This window comes from Aspergillus candidus (assembly GCF_002847045.1).
Source record: "Aspergillus candidus strain CBS 102.13 unplaced genomic scaffold BDW47scaffold_5, whole genome shotgun sequence".
Taxonomy (NCBI): domain Eukaryota; kingdom Fungi; phylum Ascomycota; class Eurotiomycetes; order Eurotiales; family Aspergillaceae; genus Aspergillus; species Aspergillus candidus.
The window spans coordinates 245,179-263,003 of NW_020194010.1; the positions used below are offsets into that span (position 1 = coordinate 245,179).

Genomic DNA, 17,825 nt, shown 5'->3' on the forward strand with positions numbered 1-17,825 from the left:
CCAGGTAGTAAACGACAAATGGCGGTATTCTGCATTGAAGGGGTGATGATGGAAGGCAGCCAGAGCAGATCAGGACAATGAGATGGTAGTAGTAGTAGTAGTAGTATTTATCAACGTCCTGGCGGGTTCCGCGGCGTCCGCCCCCAACCCTACTCGGAGAGCAGATCAGGGTCAGCCCAGGAGTAATCGAGGATGTCTCGAAGACTGCGCCATAATAGTACCTCGACAGAATTCTACATTTTACGAAATAACAAATAAAAAAGCCCAATATAAGTAATATGCATCCTATCATAATTTACACCCCCACCCTACGAATATCATAGCCAAAGCGACCATCCTGCTGTAAAACCACCCGAAACCATAGCTCACACCTTATAAAAGCAGAACGCGTGATAGAAACCTGTTCTCGTTAGCTCCTCATCTTCAGAATAAGATCAGGTCGAACATACTGGCGGCGTCTTGTTCCTCCTGCGTCATCAGCAATTCGCCCGTGTTCCGATCGCGGACACCCATCCGCTCACTCAATGGGCCTAGGTCTGCATCGTCTTTCTCGTCTTTCCAAACGTCGAGGAATGGTTTCCGGTATTGGAGTTCTAGGTTGTAGTCCTCCGTGAGTCTGTGAGTTGATGTTAGTCATGCCCTCTAGATGAATGGCCATCAGATCAATAGCTCGTCGATAGGTACGTACGCTCGGAAAGCCTCCCAAGGCACCACATATTCCGGAATCTCCTCCACAGCCTCTTGCATAAAGTAGCTGTACTTCCACCCGAACGGCGGGCGGAAGATGCCATCCTCGGGCGTCTCGCCCGGGAAGCGAACGCGGTAGATCGAATTGCCCCACTCGGTCTTGAACTCCTCCTTCACCTCGCCGTCTTCAGGCTCAGCCGTCTCCTTGTCTGCGTCCGCCTCGCCAGCCTTGCGCTTGGCGTGGATCTCCGCGACGTGGGCGCTGATGACGTCCGAGTTGGGACAGACACCCAGGAACCGTCCGCCCTTCTTCAGACACCCCGCGACGTTGCGCAGCATCTGGCGCGTCTTTTCCTCGCTCTCAAAGGCGTAGTGGATGGCGAACATGGACGCCACGACGTCGAAGCCACCGCCACCCCACCGCGAGCTCATCACAGATCCACCGGGGCCCGCGTTCGGGTCGATCCCGACCTGCTGGATGATGCCGATATCGCCCAACCAGTCGCCGAAGCAGTCTTTGACGTGAAACTCGCCGTGGAAGAGCGGCGGACGCCGTCCGCGCGGCGCCCGCGGGCCGCGACCGGACCGCATGCTGTTGTAGCGTTCTCGGGCTTGCACGATGGAAATGTCCGCCGGATCCAGTCCGACGTAGAGGTCTACCGTCTGCGGCGCCAGCTGCCATTTGCCCAGGTCGCCTCCCTTACCGCAGCCCAGGTCGAGCACGAGCAGCCGTTTATCGTCCACGGGAGGCGGGGCCGAACTGTCTGCCCAGTCCTTGGTGCCGATGGACCGCGACACGAACTCCTCGTCTGGCGAGAACTTCTGGATCAGGGTGCTCTTGATCCAGTTGTTGAAGGTGCGCAGGCCCTTGATCTTACTCTCTGTCTTCCTCCACTCGCGGCCTCGCTCGGGCACCGCGTTGTAATGTTGACGGACGATATCCGTCACGCCGCGGTGCTGCGAATAACGCACGGCGTCCTGCTCCTCGGCACGCTCGCGCTCTTCCTGTCGCCGACGCAGCGTCTCCCGATCCACCAGCCCCATGCGCGATCCACCGCCGGGGCGCTTCCGCTGGCGTGGCTGCTCTTCGGGGGTGGGAGACCGACGGGGCGCGAGAGGGGACGGGGATCGGTTGTCACGATCATCTCGCTCCGGTCTCCGCGCGCGTTCATCCCCGTCGCGTCGCGAGTAGGCCGTCGGGCCGCGCTTGCGCATCTTCTGATGCCGCTCCTCCATGCGTTTCCGCTTGGAAATAGGGTTGCCGGTCGGAGGATCTGCTGGCTCCGTCGGGGCTTCTCCGGGTACCTTGCGCTTTTTGTTGTCGGGAGAGCCGGCCGTCGGCGACGACGCCGGGCCATGTCTCGGAGCCACCTCGTCGGCGGCGGCGTGATCCATTTTTGAGGCGGGAATAGAGGTGTTTGTAGCTGTTGACTGAGACGGATTCACGGACGATGGTTCCAGTCGTGTCGGTTGAATGGGTGATCCAATACGAGGAACGGAAGGTGAATGGCGAGGGTGTAGGTGAGGTTGGCTGTCGGATGCGATGTGTTGAGTCAAATTGGAGTCATGGGAAATCTGTCGCGAGGTCGTCCAAATTCGTCAGCGTTATCCTTCAAGTAAAACGCGTCAAGGAAAGCAAAGAACAATTAAAGTGAAAGGGTCTAGACAAACAAAAGACGAAGAAAAACTAAGGAAAACAAGCTAGAACAATCTAGCGATCGCGTTGCAGAAGCAGGCAAGTTCTCCGAACTCTCAAAAACCACCAACAAATCCACCAGACGAGCAAAAACAAAGATCAAATTGCTTCACAAGACGAGCAGGCTTCCAACGTACCAAGGGAGACTGTGAAACGACGGCAGGCTGCGACTGGGATGCAGGAGCCGGGGGAGATGGACGCTGAGTCTGCGGCCAAGCAGCTTCCCAGCGGTCCCGTGCAGGATCATAATGCATCCCGTTTCCTCCTCCGCCTCCGCCTTGGCCTTCTCCACTTCGTCCGGGTTGCCACTGATCAGCCATGACAGGGGAGCTGGTGGTGTCGTTGATAGTGCAAAACGATGGCCATGTCTGGGATTTTCTGTCGCAGGGAAAGCGAGGGTGAAAGATACCTAATAAGGTTGCTGAACTCTACAACGTTCTTGATTCCCCAGTCCAGTCTAGCGCAAACTGTGTTTCTGGCCGCATCCGGAGTTTGTCATTGCATATACCGATGATCTCGACTATTGCATGACTTTGGGTTATCTAGTAATATAGACTCAAGGATAATGCAGGGTAAGGGTGGAATCATTCCATTTTCTATGGATCGTTGTCATTTCGTTTTGATGCTGCGCGGTATAGATGAAACCCAGGCGCAAATGCAAGGTATCGCAAATAAGGTACAGTAAATAATCCAAGATATACCAGTGCCAAAACGCCACGCTCTGAAGACCAAACACGCTTCCATCAGTTTTATGATGTAGTAAAGGGCTACTTCCCGCCAACGAGAATCACGGACTGGCTGCGCTTCTTTTCTTCGGGGTCTTCACGTTGAGCATCTGTCGCATCCGCAGAATCTTCGACCACCATTCGCGATCACTCGCCTTTTTGGTGTCATCGTTCGACTCATCAAAGAGCGAGCCGTCTAATGAAGGTGACTCCGACACCGCACGACTACCCGCGGAGGTTGTCGCACGCATCCGCCGACGATGCTTGACGCGGAGTGCCTGGGCCAAGACTTCCCATCCATTAGGTAGTACGGCTTGCTTGTCGGATGCCCGGCCAGTGCCGCTCTGCGCTTTCCCATTGATCCACGGGCAATACTCCATGTGTTCGGTGGCCACCTCCAATGAGTCGTAGATACCCGGGTCCCCGTTTTCCTTCGGTTTGTACATCCATAGCCCTAGCCGTCGGAAGCAAGCGCTGCACGAGGCGAGCCCGGGGGCCTTCTCTGCGGTGGTATCCCAACCGAAAAACGCCAGTACGAATGCGGTTTTATTGACGACTGGTGGTGTTGGGGGGTTTTCATGTGCTTCTTCCGTGGGCTGGGGCGTTTGCGGTTCGGTCGTCTCCACCGGTGCTTCGGTCCCGTCGAACTTTGGGGGCAAGGTCGATATGATTTCTTCAATATTGAATGACTCTGGGGGTTGGATGATAGTCTCGGCCGGTAGAGAATCGGCGATCTTGACCAGGTTCGAATACCGTGTTTGAAGGGCTGAAATCGCGACATCAGCATTGGATAATGCTAGACGATGGATAGTCGCTATAACACGGTCAGTCATGATCTCATTGCCGAGTTGATTGAACAAACCATCGCAACCCTTATTCCTCCACGGACAGCTTTCACCATGCCCTTGAACTAGACGATTCGCATATTCATCCACCAATTGGTCACCTAGTGCGCAATTAGTATTCAATTGTGTTGGGCCGTAGTCATCGCAACAAGCACTTACGAACTTGCCTCCGCTCCTCCACCTTATCGTAGTCATACCCGTCCAACTCATCCAGCTCATCCGGCAATTTCACGACAACGGAACCGCCACATCCCCCCACACACGTTACCCGCGACTTGTCCGTACAGATCCAGCCCCGTTTCGCCCACTCGACCTCACTAATCGCCGACGGCTTCGGCGACCAGCGATCCACCCGGCGAAAGGTCTCCAACCGTTCGAGGAAGCGCTCGCGATCCCACGGGACAAAACTGGGGCGGGTCGAGGATGTGGAGGAGTCGCGCGAACTCGGACGACCGACCTTTAGAATCGATCTCCTGGCGGACGCTAGACTGCTATCGTCGCGGTCACTTAATCGGATCTTCTTTGCCGCTGAGGATTCCCCGTGGAGCTGTTCGCGCGCCGTCGTCGGTGGTTTGGAGGGTTCGGCGCTGGACGGTTTGGTCAATGAATCGAGGACTCGTTGGAATTTGCGCTTTTTCGTTTCCACGGCGTACGACATCTTCGATTGAGTTGAAAGGTGAGTGGGAGCTCACAGCTGTTGTCCAGACTCTGGAGCTTTCGTGTTGGGCTGGATTGGGGTGGATGATGGCTTAGTCAGAGCTGTGCTTTCTGCCTCAGGAATCTACATCAGTTGATTGAAGATCATTATCTGATCCAACTCTCTCTCTCTCTCTCTCTCTCTCTCCCTCTCTCTCTATGTTGGTCTTATTTGCAGATGAAAACATATAGATCACGCGACAAGACAATTTTAAGCAAACTATTCAATCTCCAGTGTGTTTCCTAATTCCCATACTTGTAGCTGTCGTTGAAGTAATTCAAATGGGCCCATAACAATCCAAGACCCGCGAGCAAATCAGGCCACGCTCATTGGTTCCGCCGTCGGCGTCTCGGCCATTCCAATGCCCGCCCTGTCTTTCTTATGTCAAAGAAATTGAAGTGACCTCTCTTCTTCTTCAAACTACACACTCTACCTGCTTCGCTCTATAATCGTCAATATGGCGTCCATGGGGTCCGCCGTGCCCATGTTCCGGAGTCTAGCACCCCGGTTGGCACGCGACTTCTTCACGTGTCGACAGTGCCTCGCGACCCAACCTCTAAATTCCGCGACCAAATCGGCATTTCGTAAGAACTTCTCGACTGTTCCATCGGCCTTTAATGCTCGCAGGGTCAATGCGACTAGCATTCAGTCGTCCGCGAGACAGGCTTTCTCATCGAGTGTCAAACGGTGGACGTCCGGATCGGCAGTCGCCAATGCGGTGGAAGAAGGTGCTTCAAAGGCAAAGTCGAGTTTCCCGCAGGTGACCGACAAGAAGGTCGCGTACTGGTTGCTTGGCAGTGCAGTCAGTGTGTTTGGTATTGTGGTCTTTGGTGGACTTACCCGGTTAACAGAATCTGGGTATGTCCTCTTTCGCGCACTTTCCCAGGTTGAAGACGACGGACAACTGCTAACGTTGGTCAAGTCTGAGTATCACAGAATGGCGCCCCGTCACTGGTTCCCTACCGCCCATGAACGCCGAGGATTGGGAGTCCGAGTTTTCAAAATATCGCGACTCGCCGGAATTCCAATTGCTTAACCCGAATATGACGCTCTCCGAATTCAAGTCGATATACTACATGGAATGGATCCACCGCCTCTGGGGCCGGTTCGTCGGAATGTCCTTTGTGCTCCCCGCTATCTATTTCGTCGCGAGAAAACAAGTCAGCAAGCCGATGGCATTGCGTCTCGCTGGTATTGCCGGATTGATTGGATTTCAAGGCTTCCTGGGCTGGTGGATGGTCAAATCGGGTCTCAAGGACGATCTCTTTGCGCCTGGTAGCCACCCCCGCGTGAGCCAGTATCGACTGACGGCGCATCTCGGAGCGGCATTCGTCTGCTACGTGACTATGCTCTGGAACGGTCTGGCTATTCTGCGAACCCATCGCCTCCTCGCTGATCCGGAAGCCGGCATCAAACTCCTGGACTCGCTGCGCAACCCCCAGCTGAAGATCTTCCGCCGCTCGGTCGCCGGACTGGCTGCCCTGGTCTTCACGACCGTCATCTCCGGTGCCCTCGTCGCCGGCCTGGACGCCGGCCTCATCTACAACGAATTCCCCTTCATGGGCAACGGCCTCACCCCTCCCAAATCCGAACTCTTCGACGAGCGATACTCCCGCCACGAAGACCGCTCCGACCTCTGGTGGAGAAACATGCTCGAGAACCCGTCCCTGGTCCAGCTGGACCACCGCATCCTCGCCATGACGACCTTCTCCAGCATCATGGCCTTGTGGGGCTACACCCGCGGGTCAGCCACCATGAAGCGCCTCTTGCCCCGGGCCGCCAAGAAGGGCGTCCACGGCGTCGTGGCCTTCGCGTTCATGCAGGTCGGTCTGGGCATTTCCACCCTGCTCTACCTCGTTCCCACGCCTCTCGCGTCCGCGCACCAGGCCGGCAGCTTGTTCCTGCTTACCTGGACGCTGGTGCTGGGGAGCCGCATCTGGCATCCGTCTCGCACGGCTAAGCTGCTTCAGATGGCGGCGAAAGCCCGTAGCCAGGCTGTGTCGAGGGCTGCCGTGCATGCTCACAAGGCGTAATTGGATATTTACTTGATAAATGGTCCGCGTTAGAGCGGGGCAGCCTTGTCAGTCGCGTGTCATGCTTACGAATGTTTGTATCATCTATGTATTTATAAATCTCTCCTTCTAAAATGTATACTATGCATCGTCCTTTTTATTCCCTCCATTATGCCTTCTCCCCATGATTTATGGAGACAAATCATATAAAATCTCACCAAGTTAAACCATAACGAATCTAAAGCTCAAGCTAAAGCCAGTCATTGAACAAGAAATACATCAAGGAAATCAACAGATACACCCCCGCTGAAGTAGGCACCCAACTCGCAAAACACCACCTTCATAAAGCAACCCCCAAAGCAAACCCACATAAACCACCTCCCTCCCTCCCTTCCACCTATCCCACCCCCACAGCTATCCATTCTGCCTACAAAGCGCGCTTATGCTAAGATCATACAACGACCGAGCACCATCCATCACATCGCTCGAAGCCCGCGGCACTGTTCCCCCGCCGTAGCCACTACTAACATCACCAACTGTCAGTGTCATTGACACTCCCTCGCTGGGACCTTCCAGTATTGAAAATTCCCTCGCGGGGGATTCGGACTCGGATCTGGTTTCAGATCTAGAGGCTGAGGCAGCTGAAGCCCCAAACCCAACTGCAGCGACTGCAGCAGCAGCAACAGCAGCATCTTCCGCCCTCGCCGCATTTCGTCTCGTCCAACTCCTCGTTTGACGACGAGTCACGCTGGCCATCGCTTCACCCACGAGACGGGGTCTCACGCCGCCCACTCTGCCACTCTCCTCGCTATCATTATCACTATCACTCTCATCATCCCCTCCTCTATCCTCAACTCTACTAGTAGAAGAAGAAGAAGAAGCAACATGCACGCGCGATCCCCCCGCAAGAACATGCGTACGACTAGCCCCAATCTTCGCAGCACACGCGTGACGACACTGCCATCCGCAGTCCCTGCAGCGGGTCATACCCTGGCGGTTGCGGCCGTTGCAGAGGTCGCATTTGGCGGTGTGGGCGGTGATGGTTTCGAAGGTGATGGGGACTTCGACGGGGCCTCTGGTGCGGGAATGGTGTTGGGGTGGTCCTGTTGCTATTTTTGAGGATGAGGATGGGGCGTTGTCTTGGGGGCGGGCATGTGCTGGAGATAGGCTCGGTATTGCTTTGATATGTGGTGGTGGTGTTGATATCTCACTAGTGTGATAGCGAGGGCCGTGTTCTTTGAATAACTGAACATCTTGCTGTGTCGCTCCAATGCCCTGTGTTGGTCTTGGAGGTGACGGTGGAAAAAGTTGCCCAAGAATACCACCCGGTCCTAGTTCTTCCCCAGGAGAAACCCCCTGCTCAAGTCCCCTAAGAAAAGGAAGACCGTAGGGTATAGGACCATTCACCTGTGGCTCCAGACTACCAGCACGCTCTGCATACCCAGCCCTATCAACCACAGGCGGGCTACTAGACCACTTCATATGGCTCTGCCGCGCCGGTCCAGCAGCCGGGCCAAAGCCGTGAGGCGATCCAGTGGAGAAGCCCCAGGGCGGCCATCTGCTGTCGTGGTGAGCGGGACACGGTTCCGTTGATGGCGCCGGGGCTGGCCCCGGGGCTTCCGCTCTGACATGGCTTTCTGGGGAGTAGTAGTGTCTTTGGCTTGGAGATATACCGTATGAGGTTCTTTCGCCGGGGTAGATTGCAGGACGGTACGGTTCTCGTTGGGGGACGTATGGATGAGAGGTGGGGTTGTATGTGTTGTATGTCGGGGGATGGGCTGGTCGGGGGTTGTATGGGTTGTTCCACTGGGTTTGTTAGTTAGTTTGAGCTGAAGTGATTGGGGTCGATTCACTACTTACCTGGTTGGGTGGTCTGGTATGCGTTGCTGAGGTATGAGTGAAAGGGGTGAGTTGGAGTTGGGGATGGTGAGGTCTTTCGTAAGATGTCTGTGGGTGAGAAGAAGTTTGTTAGCTTGTTACTCTCTCTCTCTCTGGAACTGCTCAGTCTCTAGGATAGTATAGATACTAGACATAGACAAGAGACGATGATAACATACCATGTAATGAGGAGGTCGATGATCGTGTCTAACACGCTGATGATGACCGGGAGGCCTGCTCTCGTGGAAATTTAGACCCGACGACGTCAATGAAGCAGAGGGGTAATAGTAAGAGGGATGAGGATGGCTGAGAGGAGGATAGCTGGTATAGCTGTGCTCCCAGCCACGGGGCCCAGAGTTTGGGAATACACAACTGTCTGGGTATCCAGCCATGGTATATCTTCTTATTTCCTGGTTTCTGTCAATGAAGATATCACGAATAATCTGGAATAAGATTCTGAGATGGAAGTCTTGGGCAATTGAAATGTCTTCAAATCCGTAACTCTACGTAGATAGACAAGACAAGACAAGGGAGGTAAAAAAGATAACTGAACCAACATGCAACAGGGTCCAGAAATCAGGAGATGAAGAGAAAAGACCAAAAGTCAGCGACAGGCAGGAAAAGAACCAGCCTATAAATACTTCTTCCTCCAAGGGACAAATGGCAAAAGCCAGCACGACGCGAGCATGAACGACAACGACAACAAGAACGTCAATAACCAGCAAGTGTCTCATTCACCACGACCCTCGTTGACGGCTGGTGTTCAACGACGACAAACGATTTTATGGTTGGAGGGACACACCCGTGGTTGCAACTTGAGAGAGGGAGGTCATTTTCACTTGTCTGGTGGGATATTTCACTTGTTCGTTAAGAGGTATTATTTATTGGATTTTCTTTCGGTTCTTTGAGTGGTGTAATTGTGGTTGGAGATCTAGTGCAGAAGGTGAATGGGACTCTTTGGTGGGAGATGGTGTTCTTTGGTGAGACAATAGGATTATTGAGGTGGTATATGGCATTATTTATATCTTTGTGGGGTGTATGAATGGAGATGTAGAAGGCATTGTCTTGTTGGGGTTGGAGGCAAGATGGTGCCAATACTCTGTGCAGATATAACTGTTTGAGCTTCTTCAGACTGGTCAGTTAGGCTGACAGATTATGAGACCAGAAAAGTATGGACGTCACAGTAGCATACTACAGACTACTACGAGTATCAGACCGTTATCATTGAAGGACTACCCAAGAACATGGTCAAAATCTACGAACCAGATAAAAATCCCACCGTGCTTGCGTTTTCATCATTGAGATTATCCCAGACAGAAGGCGAACGGTATAGACATATATCTTAAATCTTGGTCTTCATGCATCCTTATGTATCTAGAGCCATGCAATGGTCGTTTATTTGTGGGCTGTTCACAGACACTCGTTAGCTTCATTCCATTTTCCATCGCGTATCAGCGGACAGCGGGTTCACTTACGAATACCCTCTTCAGGCTTGGGCTCGATGCCAGCCACCTCGGCGGCAGTCTTGGTGTCCTGCGCCGTCTTGTCCTCCTTCATGAAGGGGAAGGCCAGCACCTCCTTGATGCTGTAGTTGTCCGTCAGGAACATGACCAGACGGTCGATACCCATACCCCAGCCACCGGTGGGCGGCAGGCCGTACTCCAGACTGGTGCAGAAGTTCTCGTCGATGAGCTGGGCTTCGTCGTCACCCTGGTCCTTCTGGCGGGCCTGCTCCTCGAAGCGAAGGCGCTGGTCGAAGGGGTCGTTCAACTCCGTGTAGGCGTTGCAGATCTCCTTCTTGCAGACGAAAGCCTCGAAGCGCTCGCACAGACCGACGTTGTTGCGGTGGTACTTGGCCAGCGGCGACATCATCTGCGGGTGGCCCATGATGAAGGTCGGGTTGACGCAGGTCTCCTCGATGAACTCGCCCACCATCTTGTCGAGCATGCGCGCGTTGGTCAGCGGCGGCGAGCACTCCACGCCCGTCTTGGCCAGGATCTTCTTCAGGAACTCGCCCGTCTCGGCCGTGTGCAGCTGGTCGCCCGGCGGGAACTTCTCGCCCGTCGCCTCCTCCAGCGCGGGGATCATCTCCACGCGGCGCCACGGCGCCTTCCAGTTGACGTTGTAGACTTCACCGGTCTGCGTGTGGAAGGTCGTCTCGTAGCCGCCGGTGACGTGCTTCACCAGGCTGGAGACCAGCTCCTCGGTCATGTTCATGACGTCTTGGTAATCGGCGTACGCCCAGTAGAACTCGCAGGTGGTGAACTCCGGGTTGTGGGTCAAGTCGATGCCCTCGTTGCGGAACTGGCGGCCCATCTCGTACACACGCTCCAGACCACCGACGATCAGCATCTTCAGGTACAGCTCGGGGGCAATGCGCATGAACAGGTTCATGTCCAGCTCGTTGTGGTGGGTGACGAACGGCTTGGCGGTGGCACCGCCCGCGATGGCGTTCATCATGGGAGTCTCGACCTCGACGAAGTCACGGCTGTCGAAGAAGCGACGGATGAAGGAGACGATCTTGGAGCGGGTGACGAAGACGTTACGGGAGCGGTCGTTCATGATCAGATCCAGGTACCGCTGGCGGAAGCGCTGCTCCTTGTCCTGGAAGCCGTAGTGCTCGGAGGGGATGGCGTGCAGGCAGGGGGACAGCAGAACGACCTCCGTGGCGAAGATGGACAGTTCACCGTCGGGGCGGTTCTTAGGGTTGCTACGGCCGGGGAAACCGATCACACCGATAATGTCACCGCGGCGAAGGTGCTCGTGCTGGGCCTCGAAGGGAACCTCGCCCTTGGCGTTCTGCGCCTGGCACACAATTTGCACCTTGACGCCCTCCGCGCGAAGGTCGTAGAACAACAGCTTGGCTCCAGACGTACGCTTGGTGTAGATACGTCCAGCCAGGCGGATGGGGACATCAGGCTTCTGCTCACCCTTCTCCAGGCTCTCGTAGTCCTTGAGGAACTTGCGCAGGTCATCGGTGACCTGGAACTTGTGGGGATACGGATCCGGGTTCTTGGTCTCACGCAGCTTGTTGATGCGCTTGCTGCGGATCTCAAAGTATTGCTAGACATGGGGATCGGCTGGTTAGCTGTGTCATTCTGACGCCCCCGGGACAATCCAGAACCCAAATAAACTCACGTTGGGAGTCAGGTTAGCCTCCTCATCCTCAGCGGAAGTCTTCTTCTCGGCCTTGGGAGGGGCAGCAGCCTCCTTCTCCTTCTTCTTGGCCTCCTTCTCGCGCAGCTTCTGGCGCTTCTTCAACTCGGTCTTGGACACGCGCTCGCCGGTGACCTCGTCGAGCAAAAGGTTGGCCATGGAGGCCTCGGCTTCCTTAACACCGCTGGGATCGGCCATGGTGAAAATAAAGATTAAATGGTCTGAATTGAATCGTGGTGGGGGTGAGGAAGCAGGTCAAAGTGACGATGGTGGGCAAAGAGAGAATTTTGGGCGCGGAGTCACTCCTCGGCCGCTCTGATTGGGCGTGAGCCTCAGGCCCCACGGCCGATAAGATGTCCGGTCCGTTTCGGGTGGATGACTCAGGCTGCAATTCTCCATGGTATTTACAGGGTGGTTCTACATGGATGGTTTATATTTATCGGTATCTTCAGGCATGATTTGAGATGAAAATGGAATTGCTTGACTAGACCTTTACAGACAACAATTTGAGGAGGGTTCAATCTGGACTTAGGGCTTAGGGCACCCTGGTGGGGTTTCCAGACTACCCCGCCATCCATGGTCGCAGCCTCAGGCTCCCGTTATCAGGGCTCAAGTACAGTATCGATCAGTTATTCAACTGCCATCCAGACATGTTTCTCCCATTCATTTTCGGGTATTCCATCTGTGGTATCGTACGCTATGGTGAAGGCGTTCCTACCAATCCATTGCTTCCAGTGCCACTCCGTCCATTGCGCTTCAAAGAAAGATCAAAACTACCCAGGACCATCAGACTGCTCCATCAAGGTCAGCCCAGTCACCAGGGGGTTGAGACTTGATGGGGGTATCCATCTGGTCTTCTTTCCGCACCGTCGCAAGCCACTGCTGAGCCTTGGTGATTTTGTTCTTCTCGCGGACGAGGTAAGTCCGCCGCCGTTGTCGCTCCGGGTCTTCGGCCATCAGCTCGAGGCACCGATCGAGAGCTAGGGATTGTGTCAGTGGCAGTGTCGTTCAACATCACGTTGTATAGAGACATACCATTGTCGTCAAATATGCGCAGCTCGGACTCAATCACATGGATGAGCTCCTCGCGGCACTTGGAGAACAACTTCGTATGCACGCTTTGGCACACCACGTCGATAAACCGCGAGCTAGCCACTTCGTAGTATCCCCGAGACGTCTATTTTTTTTCGGTCAGCTTACCGGGAATGCCCGATGTGAGATTAATCAAACTTACTGCCATAGCGCGGACCTCCTGGGGATACGAATCGACCTTGAGCTCGGCATCCGTAACCTTCTTCCCTTCCGCTTCCCAGCGGGGATCTGCGGGTGCGATCTTGCGTTTGTTCCTCAGATAACAATCAACCCTCGCGTCACGACGGCGCGTGGCAAGAAGCTTGTAAGATTCGTTGCGGGCTTGTTCCAACGCCGAGGTCGCCATTGTAAATGGCTTGTTGTGTTCGATTTCATACGTCTCTGCCGCATGCTGGAAGTGCTCGGTCTTCAGCTTCTGAAGATAGCTTTCCATGATCTTCCTTAGTTCGCGGTACAAACTCGTCTGGTGGTATTGAGCAAAGACGTTCTCCAGCTGCTGCATCAACATCTCTCTCACGAGATAGTGCGTCGCCTGGAGGAACACTTCCATCGGCTTCGACCAATGTTCAACACTCTTTTGATTCAAGATCTCAACAGTCCTTGGGTCAATCTGATCTGGGATACCTGCGCGACACGAGTCTTCGTTGAACTCTCGAATTTCGTCCCAAGTGAACATCTTGGCGGGTTTGTCGAACATTTCGAAACAAGTGAAGTTGTAACCTGACTGTTTGGGAGCTGGCGACTTCGAAGGTTTGATTTCGGTGGAGGGCAGAGGGGCTGTTACGCTGGTTCGAGGTCGCTTGACTGGTCGTTGCGCGTTGAGCTCGTAGCAGTCAGAGTCGTCGTCTTCTTCGTCAATATACATCTTTTTCTCACGCTCGGTCAGGATTTGAACGATTGGCCGGGTCTTGGTGAGGGCCCTTTTGAAATCTACAGCAATGCGACCCCATCGTTTCTGGAGGGGATACTGTGACGAGCCCCCATCAATATTAGCACGGATGGCCTCCTTTAATCTGTTCATATGGCCGCACAAGATGTAAGGGATGTTTCCCGAAAGTGGGACTGGAAGTGTGCTCAGCTCGTTATCAATACGATTGGCCTTCTCCTCGATCTTTTCGATGATACTGGGCAGGCAGTCTTGGATTTGCTCGAGAAGCAGACTGGAAAGAGCGGTTTGCAGATTTCTAGTGCCGAATCTTCCCTGGTATGCAGTGAGATCAGTGGCCCATGGGTCTGAGGCGAAGAAAGCGGTCTCCTCTTCCCGAGCTTTTGAATGTTCGATGTTAGGGTCCGGGTTATTGCGAACAACGTAGTATCCGTGGCCAAGTCGAAATTTGTCACCCTCCAGGATCTCAGTCCACTGCTCGTAAGACTCTCCACACTGGATTCTGTCAGGTTTGGTGAGGACGCCGAGAGTGCGGGAATTAGCCCCGCGTACATCCCGCATGAGGCGGGCAGCGCTGGAGTTGGTAGCGTCATCTGTCATGGGCAGGGTCAAGAGAACAATGCAATTACTCTGCGAGATGTAATCCTTGACGAGGTTTTCGACCAAAGAAACTAGATAGCGCTCTTCTTCAAACTCCGCTTGGCTGATGACCCCGGGAAGATCGTAAAACGACAGGTTCGGAAAGTTTGAAGAAGAAATATCCAGGCGGACGACGTTCGGCGAGAACTTCACTTGCTGATGGAGTCCCGTGGCTGCATTCTGCCCGGGAATATAGTCGCTGGGTGGGTGACTCGGATTCAAAATCGCCAGCTGCGCCCATTTGATGGCCTCCTGGACATCACTTTTCTCGGTGATGGTCGTGAAAAGCTCGTCTTCTTGATCTTGCTCTATCCATGGCCCCAGAGGGTTTGACCGTCTCGGAATTTTGGTAATTTTTTGGGAGCCATCGAACATGTACTTCCTGGACAGGTAAACGCGGCAAGTCCACGGCTGACCCGGCTCACTTTCAGACAAGTTGATTTCCATAGGACATCTCGTGCAGGTACCCGCGCTTCTTGGCACCTTGATCTCCGACATACCCTCGATCAGGGAAGACTTCCCGGTACTCTGATCGCCGATGACACAGATTTTCGGGAGGGCGATCTTGTTATCCTCGATCCCGATGTGTCTCAGCTCTTGGATCTTCTTGACCAGGCTCCTCATGTCATGGCCAATGATGTTTATGGCATCCAACTCAGATGAAGGGGAGGGCTCCATGGTATCTAATTTCCGTTAGCAATATAAATCTAAGATGGTGAGCAGGATGTAAGACTGTTTACTTACTCGTCGTCTGGCTTGAGGCTTCGGTGATATCCTGCTTGATACTGGGGCAAGGGCTAAGCTTTGAATTTAGCATCACTGAGAGCATGTCCAAAGTAGAGATATTAGACAGCTCAAGTGAGTCTACAGTCAAGATTCATAGCAAGGGCAGTCAAGGTAGGAAGGTAGATGCAGTTTGTGGATGAGAGAAGGGGGGGAGAGAGTGGGAGGAGTATGACAAAGTAGAAAATATTTCGAAGAGGAGATTGTCAGTGTTAGAGAGCAAAAAAAAGAGTGAATGAGAAATAGATGATGAAGAAGTGAGGGCATGGCTGGGTTATATAAGAACCAGTGAATGCGACGTGTGGACTGGTCCATCACTCTCACGGATGATTGTATTCGGGCCATACAATTTGGCAGGAGAGTCTACGCAGTCTTGGACTTGGGTTAGTTTCCACCACAGCCCCATTCTGGTATCATCAATGGTTGTATAAAACCACACATTTTAGATAGAGAAATTATCAGTAAATATCCAATAGTACAATGAGCTTAATGCCATTGTCTGGTTGTTTTGCGTAAGATTTGATCCAGGAATAGCCTGTGCAGATGGCATGAAATGACAAGGATTAGATTCGCCAATAGTTGAGTGTGATTGTTCAAACACTGCATAATATAATAAATCAATATTTCCTCATTCAATCTTATATTATAGACATAGGAGAGTATCTATTTATCATAATCCACCATGAAGATGTGTGTAGGAGTGATATAGAGGGTATAGACTCAGTGTATAGAAGATGCCGCAAGCAGGAAGCGGTGAGATCCGTTCCAGTCACTTTTCTGGTCGGACCCAAACCGTGATTGAGTCTAGTCTCGTCCATGAATGACCCAGCTGGGAACCAACTCCACTCTGGGATCTCTTTGTTGTTCCTGACCCTTTCAAGTCTCTCTTGCTCCTGGTCGAACTCGGTCTCTTTCAGTGTTTGACCGTTCTCTCTCCTCAACAAAGACAGACCTCATACTCAAGGTCACCATCATCTTACCCCTCCGAAGTCTCCACCCCACAGTCTCCGCAATGCTTCAAGTTCCCATGCGGGATCACGCCAATGCGGCCTCCACCAAAGCCATCATCTTGGTATGCCCCCCTGGACCTCATAGATCAATTGATTTCTAACTTCGAATGTTTCTGCCAGGTCGGAGGCCCATCCAGGGGTACTCGTTTTCGCCCTCTGTCCTTGGACATGCCCAAGGTCCGTTGTCCCCTCCTTTCCTTCGGTCGCCCATTGTGCCCCTCCTTGAACGGCTCAATCTGTCAATCATAGCTTCGTACCTTATCAGCTGACTGACGTATTTCCGTTTAGCCCCTCTTCGAGGTTGCCGGTCACCCTATTATCCAGCACTGTCTGAAAGCTCTTGCGAAAATCCCCGATATCCGCGATGTGGCCCTGGTCGGCTACTACGACGAGACCGTCTTCCGCGACTTCATCAAGGACTCTGCCAAGGAGTTCCCCCAATTTCGTATCCAGTATCTACGGGAATACACCGCTCTGGGGACCGCCGGCGGTCTCTACCACTTCCGCGATGCCATCCTCAAGGGCAAGCCGGAGCGCATCTTCGTCTTGAACGCAGACGTCTGCTGCTCGTTCCCGCTCGTGGAGATGCTGAAACTGTTCGAGGAGAAAGACGCAGAGGCGGTCATCTTAGGAACCCGCGTCAGCAACGACACGGCCACCAACTTCGGGTGCATCGTGTCCGACTCGCACACGAAGCGGGTGCTGCACTACGTCGAGAAGCCCGAGTCGCACATCTCCAACCTGATCAACTGCGGCGTCTACCTCTTCGCCACAGAGTGCATCTTCCCCTCCATCCGCAGCGCCATCAAGCGCCGCACCACCCGTCCCCGCCTCGTCTCCTACCCCTCCTCCGAAAACCTCGATACCTCCTTCATCGCCGCCGACGACGAGTCCGAGCAGAGCGAAGTCCTCCGCCTGGAACAAGACATCCTCTCCGACCTAGCCGACAGCAACCGCTTCTTCGTGCACGAGACCAAGGACTTCTGGCGCCAGATCAAGACCGCCGGGTCCGCCGTGCCCGCCAACGCCCTGTACCTGCAAAAGGCCTTCCAGGCGCAATCGGACGAGCTCATGGCCCCGTCCGCCACCATCGTACCCCCCGTGTACATCCACCCCTCCGCCGAGGTCGACCCCACCGCGAAGCTCGGCCCCAACGTGTCGATCGGCCCGCGCGTGGTCGTGGGCGCTGGCGCCCGCGTCAAGGACTCCATCGTCCTGGAAGACGCCGAGATCAAGCACGACGCCTGCGTGATGCACTCCATCATCGGGTGGAGCAGCCGCGTCGGCGCCTGGGCGCGTGTAGAAGGCACCCCGATCCCAATGGGCAGCCACTCGACCAGCATCGTCAAGCAGGGCGTCAAGGTCCAGAGCATCACCATTCTCGGCAAGGAGTGCGGCGTGGGTGACGAAGTCCGGGTACAAAACTGCGTGTGTCTGCCATTCAAGGAACTCAAGCGTGTATGTCTCCCCTCCCTCCAAGCAACAGCAAATTGCAGAGAAGAAGAAAAGAAAGAAAAAGAAAGCTAACAATGCTACAGGACGTCTCCAACGAGGTTATCATGTAGAGCCCAGTCGATGTGGGATTTCTCCCCTAGGAGTGCATATGACCTGTTCTTTCTAATTCCAACTGTTGTGATGGATGTATCCTGCCAATCTAAGCTTTCTTGTCGATCTATATTCAGCGTCCTAGACCATATTGTCTTCATTTCTTACTTGTGC

The 17,825-nt window shown here is 53.9% G+C and overlaps 7 protein-coding genes across 7 annotated transcripts; 3 read left to right on the forward strand and 4 right to left on the reverse strand.

Moving 5' to 3' along the window:
- Window positions 1-262: 262 nt before the first annotated feature.
- Window positions 263-2,543, reverse strand: abd1 (mRNA (guanine-N7)-methyltransferase). The gene is made up of 4 exons (XM_024820931.1): window positions 2,359-2,543; window positions 689-2,262; window positions 450-616; window positions 263-400 (listed from the first exon to the last, which is right to left on the reverse strand). Exons 2-4 carry the CDS (start codon window positions 2,080-2,082, stop codon window positions 366-368), a joined length of 1,596 nt encoding a protein of 531 aa, XP_024675251.1. The 5' UTR covers window positions 2,083-2,262; window positions 2,359-2,543; the 3' UTR covers window positions 263-365.
- A 454-nt stretch (window positions 2,544-2,997) lies between these two features.
- On the reverse strand, window positions 2,998-4,764 carry BDW47DRAFT_65761 (uncharacterized protein). The gene is made up of 3 exons (XM_024819545.1): window positions 4,113-4,764; window positions 3,971-4,054; window positions 2,998-3,922 (listed from the first exon to the last, which is right to left on the reverse strand). The coding sequence occupies exons 1-3, from the start codon at window positions 4,609-4,611 to the stop codon at window positions 3,171-3,173; spliced, it is 1,335 nt and encodes a 444-aa protein (XP_024675252.1). The 5' UTR covers window positions 4,612-4,764; the 3' UTR covers window positions 2,998-3,170.
- Window positions 4,765-5,042: 278 nt separating this feature from the next.
- cox15 (cytochrome c oxidase assembly protein cox15) lies at window positions 5,043-6,907 on the forward strand. Its single transcript, XM_024820932.1, has 2 exons — window positions 5,043-5,508; window positions 5,573-6,907. Exons 1-2 carry the CDS (start codon window positions 5,108-5,110, stop codon window positions 6,681-6,683), a joined length of 1,512 nt encoding a protein of 503 aa, XP_024675253.1. The 5' UTR covers window positions 5,043-5,107; the 3' UTR covers window positions 6,684-6,907.
- A 640-nt stretch (window positions 6,908-7,547) lies between these two features.
- BDW47DRAFT_122805 (uncharacterized protein) lies at window positions 7,548-8,290 on the forward strand (the record flags this gene model as incomplete). The annotated part of the gene is made up of 2 exons (XM_024815925.1): window positions 7,548-7,751; window positions 8,168-8,290. 2 exons carry the CDS (start codon window positions 7,548-7,550, stop codon window positions 8,288-8,290), a joined length of 327 nt encoding a protein of 108 aa, XP_024675254.1.
- Window positions 8,291-9,719: 1,429 nt separating this feature from the next.
- BDW47DRAFT_99767 (lysine--tRNA ligase KRS1) lies at window positions 9,720-11,961 on the reverse strand. The gene is made up of 3 exons (XM_024820933.1): window positions 11,679-11,961; window positions 10,016-11,603; window positions 9,720-9,946 (listed from the first exon to the last, which is right to left on the reverse strand). The coding sequence occupies exons 1-3, from the start codon at window positions 11,892-11,894 to the stop codon at window positions 9,936-9,938; spliced, it is 1,815 nt and encodes a 604-aa protein (XP_024675255.1). The 5' UTR covers window positions 11,895-11,961; the 3' UTR covers window positions 9,720-9,935.
- A 521-nt stretch (window positions 11,962-12,482) lies between these two features.
- Window positions 12,483-15,142, reverse strand: BDW47DRAFT_122807 (putative dynamin GTPase; the record flags this gene model as incomplete). Its single annotated transcript, XM_024815926.1, has 4 exons — window positions 12,483-12,676; window positions 12,732-12,873; window positions 12,931-14,996; window positions 15,058-15,142. 4 exons carry the CDS (start codon window positions 15,140-15,142, stop codon window positions 12,483-12,485), a joined length of 2,487 nt encoding a protein of 828 aa, XP_024675256.1.
- A 794-nt stretch (window positions 15,143-15,936) lies between these two features.
- BDW47DRAFT_65807 (mannose-1-phosphate guanylyltransferase) lies at window positions 15,937-17,789 on the forward strand. Its single transcript, XM_024819546.1, has 4 exons — window positions 15,937-16,168; window positions 16,227-16,283; window positions 16,395-17,564; window positions 17,645-17,789. The coding sequence occupies exons 1-4, from the start codon at window positions 16,109-16,111 to the stop codon at window positions 17,669-17,671; spliced, it is 1,314 nt and encodes a 437-aa protein (XP_024675257.1). The 5' UTR covers window positions 15,937-16,108; the 3' UTR covers window positions 17,672-17,789.
- The last annotated feature ends 36 nt before the right edge of the window (window positions 17,790-17,825 follow it).